Source organism: Perissodus microlepis, chromosome 16, assembly GCF_051167445.1.
Source record: "Perissodus microlepis isolate ML-2025 ecotype Zambia chromosome 16, ASM5116744v1, whole genome shotgun sequence".
In the NCBI taxonomy this organism is placed as follows: domain Eukaryota; kingdom Metazoa; phylum Chordata; class Actinopteri; order Cichliformes; family Cichlidae; genus Perissodus; species Perissodus microlepis.
Window position 1 is genome coordinate 32,399,930 of NC_140476.1, and position 8,873 is coordinate 32,408,802.

The following is an 8,873-nucleotide window of genomic DNA, read 5'->3' on the forward strand; positions in this document are numbered from 1 at the left end:
TAATTGGAAGGTTGCCGGTTCGAGCCCCGGCTCTGACAGTCTCAGTCGTTGTGTCCTTGGGCAAGACACTTCACCCGTTGCCTACTGGTGGTGGTCAGAGGGCCCGGTGGCGCCAGTGTCCGGCAGCCTCGCCTCTGTCAGTGCGCCCCAGGGCGGCTGTGGCTACAATGTAGCTGCCATCACCAGTGTGTGGATGAATGGCCAATACAGGGTAGGTGGAGAGAAGGCAACTGATCCAAAACCTCAGAAACCTACAAATGAAACTGGATCTTATTGAGTTACTGCAAAAGGACCCAAGAAGTGAAAATTATCAGGTTTTAGAACAGGGTAAATTGTTTTGGAGGATTTGTGAGCGACGTTGCAGTCCACACTCCACACCAGTTGGTGGCGGTAATGCACCATTTTATTGTTTGCCAATCGCCAATAAAACTTAGGGGAAGAAGGACAGCTACGCGTTTCCAGACGAGTGTTCGGGTTCGTTCAGAGCAGCATGACTGCTGAAGCTGTGGTCACCGTCCGCCTGGTGAGGTCCTTCGAACACAGGAACTTCAAACCGGTTGTGTTTCACGGCGTCCGCTTGGAGCAGACCGTACAGGACTTCATGCAGCTCGTCAAAGACGGTGAGAGCCGTGCGGTGTGTACTTCGTGTCAGCATCTGTTCACCGAAACAAACCTTTAAAAACACTGCGCAGGCCTTAGACAGAAATCCCAGGATTCACTGCACATGCAGCTGGGGGGGAGAGCTTCAAAACTTAGAGTAACTGGATATGAAACACTTCATATATAAAGGTTAATTTACAACAATGAGCCCTGCTCTCTGTGTAGGTGGATATAAGAAATAAGTCCTTAATGTTTTTAAAAACATGTTTAGCGCCCTCTTGTGCCAGTACAGAGCGTGACAGGCGGCACAAACCCCAACATCACAGCTAACAGGCACATTTTCCTGTTTCAGTGCCGAAAAACGAAGAATCGCCTACTGCGTAGTAGACTGAGTGAAAGTGGGCAGTTTATCATTATTAACCCAAGTGTGGTCGCTACAGTCAGAGGCAGCACAGAAGCAACGCCCTTAGACTGGTTTTTAGTTTGTGTTCTTATTTTGCTGAGTTCTCGGTACTCTGGTTAACTAACATAAACTAATGTGAGTCTGTTGACTGCAACAAACAAAAAGGAGTTCAGGCTCTTGGAAAGAAACTGTTGTTGAGTCTGTGGGTCTTTGGTCTAGAACATAAAGGTGGTCCTTGATGTGCTGAAGCATTAGTATCTCGAAGCATTTCATGAGTGCGGCGTGAGGGCCACAGGGCGGTAATCGTTCAGGCTGGTGATGGGAGACTTCTTTGGCACTGGGACGATTGTGGCTGATTTTGGACAGGATGGGGAGGCTGCATGATCCAGTGAGAGACTGAAGATGAGGGTGAGCTGGTGGGTACATGCTCTCAGCATCTTGCCAGGTACGCTGTCTGGACCAGCAGCCTTCCTGGGGTTCACTGCTAGGAATATCCTCTGTTAGGGTGAGTGGAGCAGTGCAGGAACCAGGTGAGGATGAGGATGGGAGCAGGGCTGGAGCAGATGAGTGCTGCTGTTGAGATGTTTCTAAGTGGGCAAAGAAGTGATTTATCTCCTCTGCCAGCGGCGCACTCAGGTTTTCTGTTTTCACAGCACAGCCTCTGTAGTTTATGATGTCTCGTATGCCCTACCACACCTCCTGTGTGTTGGTGCTGGACAGGTGGGACTCTGTGCTCCTTTGTGGTCTGTTTTGGCTTTTTTAATTCCCCTTTTCAGATCGGCTCGAGCAGCCGTGTACAGCTCTGTCACCTGACCTGAAGATGGCGTCACAGACTTTGAGAAGTGAGCGGACCTGGCTGGTTTTTGGTTTGGGAAAACCCGAATGCTTTTGTCCACAGTCACATTTCTGATACAGAACTGGATATAGTCCAGTACTGATCCTGTGACCTGTAGTTTGGAGAGAGCATTTTCAGGCCAGGTTGTAACGGTCTTTGTGGTGGACCTGGCACTGCGTCTGAGGGGGGTGAAGGCTGGGGAGAGCAGGAGGGAGAGGCAGTCGGTCTCGTGGTGTTCGCTGTGTCGAATCGAGCGTAGAATACGTTTAGATCCTCACACAGAGGCCGTGGTCTGCGCTTTTCCCTCTAAAGTCTGTGATTGTGTTTAGTCCCTGCCACTCTGAGGTTGTCAAACTGTTGCTCCACCCTGTGTGTGTCCCACATAGACACAAAAACAGCTGTGAGAAACCCCAGTGGGACAGATGGTGAGTCTTTATTAGACGAGTCTTTTAGGGTTCTTGACCTTGTGTGTTTTCACACATGAATAAGAAGATAAAATCTTGATTGAATCCAACAATTTCTTTCAGATATTGCAACAAGGCCAGGATTTCCACCTCCTTTCAGGAAATATGGTTATGGTATGTATGCATTACTTCATTTGTCTTCATAGTTTTTTACAGCTGTCATTAGAGCAATGTTCTCATCCTACCCACATGTCATGTTAAGATTGCTGCTGTTGTTGTTACATAGAACTCACATAGTTACCTGGAGTTATAACTAAACGTCAGTAGTGATGTGTTTACATGATACAAAATGATTTAAATAAACACACGAACACCAGAACAGAAATGTAAACACTCTTTCTTTCCGTACCCAAACAAGGACGGAAGTGTTGGTGAAACATCTCACTCTGTTATCAGAGATCCATGAAGTAACCCATCGTTCTTTTTCTAACTTTGCTCTGTTTCACTACGGGAGATATGGCCCACTACCAGATTGTGCCCAAAGCACTACTCCAGGATCTCAGGTTGGACCTGAGGCGCTAGATTCCAGGACTGACTGACCCAGGGATGACTGTGCAACATCCAGCCTATAGAACCGCACGAACTGGACTGATACACCTCTGAGCAAAGCCCAGGATGTTGCCATCCCGAGTTAGGAGAGGCTGGTTGGTGTTAGAATAAGGGGGCGGAGCCCTGAGCACAGCTCAAACGTGGTGTCATTGGAGCTTCCGTAGTTGGTCATACCAAGGCGATTCCCATAGTGAAACACGGGGCAAAGTTAGATAACGAACTCCTCTCCTAGGTGTCTCACACCACCTCAGCTGGCTGTTTTCAGTGTAGAGGAGTAGCGGCTCTATTCTGACCCTCTCCCCAGTGACTGAGCTACTCGCCAAATTTCTAAGACACCAGCGACCCTTTGGGGGAAGGTTATTTCCACAACTTGTTCTTTTGGTCACTACCCACAGCCCGTGACCATAGGTGGGTGTAGCCACAGCAGGCGCTGCACCAATCCGTTACTCTAGTGATTCACTTTTCTCTTATTTGCAAGCAAGACAGTCCGATACTTAAATTTGCCCCAAATCCAGCGTGGGTCCTTCCGACTGAGAACCATGCCCTCAGACTCGTTTCCCACTCAGCTGCTAGCCTACTGGCTGCACCTGGATTTTCTGTCCATAAATAATATGACAAATGGCAGCCTGGTGGAGTCCAGAACTTCATGGGAGAGAGTTCGACTTGGAGTGTGAACACTAGTGATGTGCGGATCGATATTGAAATATCGATTCTTCCGATACCAGTAATTTATGTTCTAGAATCGATTCTCATGTTAAAATATCAATATTTTAGTACTTTGGGGTAAATCTGTAGTTTATCATTAACAGGAACACAGTGGAAAGAAACTATATCATTCGGATTGTCTACATTGGAAGGAACTACTTCCTCTTCCGCCTTTCATAGTCATGTGCGAAACACGGCTGTATAAATGTGTTGCAGCCGCTGGCGTGCGCACTCACAACAATGGCTGAGCGTAAACGGAGTCATGTGTGGACGTATTTTACCTCAACAAACAGCCAAGACGCGGCTTGCGATACATGTGGCAAGAAAGTGAGATGTTGTGGCAACAGCACTGACCTCGTCAAACACCTCAGAGTAAATCACATCACAGAATAGGATGAATTATGTTGAGGCAAAGTGAAGAGGAGGAGAGGGACAGGTGCTGCTAGGGCGAGACAGACGTCTCTCACGGAGTCCTTCAGTGCTGCAGGCAGGCGACGTGTTCAAATAGCACAACTTCAGTTTTTTATTTCTATATGATTATTCTGCATCATTAAGCAATAAGAACAAGTAGTCTGATGTCCTGTAATCATTATGAAGCTATATTATTATATTACTATTACAGTTACATAATACAATTATATATTGGATTATGAAATACAATGAAAAATTAAGTTTTTGTACAGAGTATCAGTATCAGATCAGTATCGTCGATACCGCCCTGAATTTTACTTGGTATCAGATCAGAAAGGAAATCAGTGGAGTCGCACATCACTAGTGAACACAGCTCTCACAAGAGTTGTGAAGGACCGGAAACATGACTAAAGCTAATTTATTGCATTATAAAATTGTGTTGTGCAATCCTTTTTGCTCTCTAACGACTTTTCCCTTGTTAATAAAGTGCTTCTCTGATCGATTAAGACAATAAAACGAATATATACAAAATATAATACTGGTCCCTTAAAGGTAAATATTGCCCAGTGTAAAAGCTGCACACACCGAGTGCTCCTTGTTCCTGCTGGATCACAGGGCTGAACGGGACCTTTTTTTTTTCCCAGCCTCTCCTGTTTGGTTCTTTTGCCATCAGAATTATTGTCTCAAGGCAAAGAAAGATGCCCAATGGATTTACTTTACCAAATGGACCATCCCAGCCTATTGGTCTATTTGATTCACCTTTTATTGTTTATTTTATTTTATTTTATTTTCACTTGCTACACACGGGACAGACTTGACTGGGGAAAAGAAAAAGGAGAAAGAAAGAGGGAAAGAAAAACAGCGGGGAAGAGGGTCGGTGATAAAGGGCAAAAACAAAAAAAGCAAACAGACAAAAAATACATGCTGAACGGGACCTTTAAAGAAATGTACATAGAGTGAGGCGATGCTCTTAAGGGCCCGCTAACAAAGCTCTTAAAGTCAGAATCAAATTGTATTTGTATAAATAAATGTAATCACTTTATGAACATTTGGATATAAAAGAAAATGCATATGGGGATCATTATATACAGTTGTGGTCAGAGGTTTATACTAGGGCTGTTCGATACAACGATATATATCGGATGACGATATAAAAACATCTATCGTTTCATTTTACGCTATCGTTTGTTTCGTGGTGTCGCAAAATAAACCGTTTACAGCAATATTTTTTCATGGTTCTGATGTCACTGTAGTTATTATTAATTTCTTAATGTTCTCTCTTTCTCTTATATGTAATATAACCACACTACGGACGGACAAGCGACTGTTTTTATGTGTTGTCGTTAGCAACAAAGATGGTAAAACCATCACGCGGCTCCGGTGTCCGCTTGTTTGTTTTCCACATAAAGCTTTCACAATAAAGTTCAAGATCCTGTTGAGACTTTTCAAAATAAACTGAATCATGTGAAATAGTATGCAGAGTGTTTACGGATGAGAAGCAAAAAAAGAGCCGTCAGGTGCTTAAAAAATAAACCTTAGACTCAAACTTTGAAAGAAAACGGCGGCTGTTACAACTTATGTCTAAAAACGTATCGTTTCATGCATCGGTTAAAACACTCGACTCCGGGTACACGACGCCCAGCTGGAAACACTTCCCGCAAGTTGAGTGACAGCACTGTTGTATATCGACCCTGTGTGGATTAGAGACAATGTAAAAATAAATTCACACTTTTGCACCCAGTTCTTGTTTGTTGGCCATTAAAGATGTCTGCTGTACAGTCATTCCACAATGGGGGAAGAAAAACCATTAACAACTGAAATGAACCTTCATGATATCTCTAAAGTTTTGACCAAAGGTCTATGTAAACTTTGTGGGTGTGAAATTTATGCTCTGAATCTGACTCCATCCCTTTTCCCCTTACAGACACGATGAAGATTATCCATCAGGCTCATGGAGCAAAGGTATCTGTGTGAAGGCTGCAGAGTGTCCGCTTGTAGGACACACAAGTGTTGTGGTCTGCCCTTAAGGAGTACTTTAAAAAATGACATTTTCAAAGGGACCTGACGATTTTGTCTTCCACTTTAATATAACTTCCCTCTTTTGTAATGGCATGATCCCTGTGAGAGAAAATAAAGGAAATCAAAATCTGTACACTTACCTTGAATCAGCTGGTATTTCAACAACTAAATCATTTAATTCCCTTTAATCCAGTTTCAGAATTTGGGATTGATCTCAGAATCAACTCTCAGTAATTTTGGCCGTACATTCCAGAAATATTATTTCAGTTATTATATAATCTTATTTCAGAAATAGTTTGCATTTCAAACTTGCAATTTTTTATCTTTTTTCCTTTGTTTTCAGACAAACGAGTTAGTGATGAGTTTAGATGATGATGAAACTCTGGTTCTACATGAAGGCCAAACCCTCAGAGCTGCTGGTGTTGGTAAGATTTTCATTGCTGAGTGTTTGCTGTAGAGCAGTGTTGGTTATAATTTGGTCCAAAGTAACACATTACTGTATTCACTTTACATTTTTTCTGTCCAAAACAAACATGCTAACATGAAGCTAGCAAAGAACACAGTGACACGAAAGCTAAACTTGTGTTGTCCTCAGCACAGCAGCCAGAGCCTGATTATAACAGGCAACAAAATCAGTAACAATGTCTATCTGAGAGAGAGAGGGATTATTTTCAATCATAAATCTAATTTGTCAAAATGAGCCTGATTTGCATCAGCACAGCCACCATCACCAGCCGACCAATGTTACTCTTTGAGTAACATCCCAGAAAACAGTCAGCTGTGAGCTGTGTTGACCCCAGTAACGTTAGAATTGTACAAGCTGTTTTTGCCCTGTTCTTATTTCCCATTTTCCTAGAAAATATAAAGAAATAAGGGGCGACTCAAAACATCTCTTTTTACATTTGTGCCTGTGATTATATTCACTGTTGCCTTTTGCTCGAGTTCATTGTTTTCTAATCCTAAACCTTTCAGTCTATTTGCACAATGCCCCAAAATTCACCCTGTTCAAATTGAATTTCAAATAGAAGTAGTGATACAATAATAACATGTGGTTTGAATATCATGTAGCGAGAAAGGCCTGTGATGCGCAGTACATTCAGTGATTTCATCGTTGTTCAGTTTACTGTTTCCAGAGCAGTCTAAACATAGTTCTTCATAACAACCAAAGCTGAGTGGATTTTAGTTTCCTTTGTAAATGAATAAAACATGTCAGACTGAAATATCTGATTGGAGGGCCATCTGATTTTTGGGGTTTGCTCAGTTGTCTGTGTATCATTGTAACGTCTTTACCTTATAATAAACAAAGCACGCAGAGGAAACTGTTGTTGTGATTTCAATAAATAAATATAAAGATATAAATAGAATTGAATGGCAAAAGTTGTCCTTCAGTGAGGTTCTTCCATCTCTATAAAGGAACTGGACAGTGACTCTCAGGTTTCTGTTTACCGATCTTCATCATTTTGACTGAGATGCATTGTTTAGACTTGTTTTTTAATCTGTCAGTAGATTTATGCCTTAATCCAGTTTGGGTATGTTACACTCAGCAGGCAAATCTTTAAACATTTTGTTGTTCTTCTCTCGAACATACACGACCAGCTGTGGGACAGGCAGTTTATGAATTTAGTAACAGTTCAGTCAAGACACATCTCAGATCCCACCTCAACTGTCCATTAAAAAAATAAATGAATAAAAATAACTGTCTTCTGACTTATATGAAGGAGAGCTGTGATTGACTGTAATCCATTTCAAACATCATAAAAATGGAAGACTTTCTGAACATACCTGTTTAAAAATCCGAAGTGTGTTTTAACTTTGACATGTTTGTCCTCTTTAGCTCATGAGACAGAAGTGGCCTTCTTCAGGAAAGCAGACTACAGTCTCTATAAAGCAAACCCCCAAACTGCCTGGTGACTGCGTCAGAGGACAGTTCGTATACACAGGTCTGCCTGGAACAAGTTTTGTCATGTTTCTACTGGACTGTTTTCATTTGTGGGATTTTTTTTTTTCTCCTTTAAAGTCAAAGCTTATTATCCAGCAGACTAACAGGCCTTTTTATTTAATATTAAATATTTTTTTTAATTTTATGTGAATATGTCTTTTATGAACATCTTTCTGTTGTTGGTGATGTTGTAGATATGCTGAAAGTTTTAAAGGTTTTAAGGAACAATGTTACATCTCCAGCATTCGCTCTGCTCTCTGTGATCATGAGTAAAATGTTTGTGTTCTCAGTGTAATTCAGAGATGTGTTTTCAGAAGCGTTTATATTTTTTCATACTTTGTTGCCAATGTAATTGTGAGTGGATACTTTTGCTAATAAAATGTTGTGCGGTTCAAGAACACGATGTAGACCTCTTTGAAACAGATGGAGAGAAAGATGTGAACATATTTGTAAAGCTTTGACTGTTCTCAGGGGAACATTCGTTTCAATAAATGTGAAATAGAAGAAGTTACATGAAACTTTAGGATTCTCTTGAAGCTCGTCATCCGTATAAACTGAGTGAACCTCGTAGAGCTTTGGAGTTTGTTTCACATTTTAAAGGACTCATACAGTATGACTGTCTGTACCAGAGACCCTGTACCCTTCTATGACTCTGAAAACGACACAAAGGTCTACACCCACAGACGCACTTTCACTGAGAAGCTCCTCCCATTTTTGTTGTTTGGGGGGAAAAAACGTTTGAAGCAACAATGGATGGAATAAAGTCTGTCAGACTCAGAATTCTCTATAATGTTCTTGGGAAGTTCCTTAATTGTTCTAATACAAGGGTCTCAAACTCGTGGCCTGGGGCCCGCATGCAGCCCACGTCACCCCTACTTGCAGAACGTGTATTGATGTGATGGAATGTAATGCAATTTGGCCCTTGAAGTGACTTTTTGTTAGGGAGGA

General features: G+C 42.0%; 1 protein-coding gene across 1 annotated transcript; it reads left to right on the forward strand.

Moving 5' to 3' along the window:
- The first annotated feature begins 424 nt into the window (after positions 1–424).
- Positions 425–8,323, forward strand: c16h2orf76 (chromosome 16 C2orf76 homolog). The gene is made up of 5 exons (XM_084908499.1): positions 425–620; positions 2,366–2,416; positions 5,892–5,929; positions 6,330–6,411; positions 7,821–8,323. The coding sequence occupies exons 1-5, from the start codon at positions 491–493 to the stop codon at positions 7,895–7,897; spliced, it is 378 nt and encodes a 125-aa protein (XP_084764625.1). The 5' UTR covers positions 425–490; the 3' UTR covers positions 7,898–8,323.
- Positions 8,324–8,873: the final 550 nt, after the last annotated feature.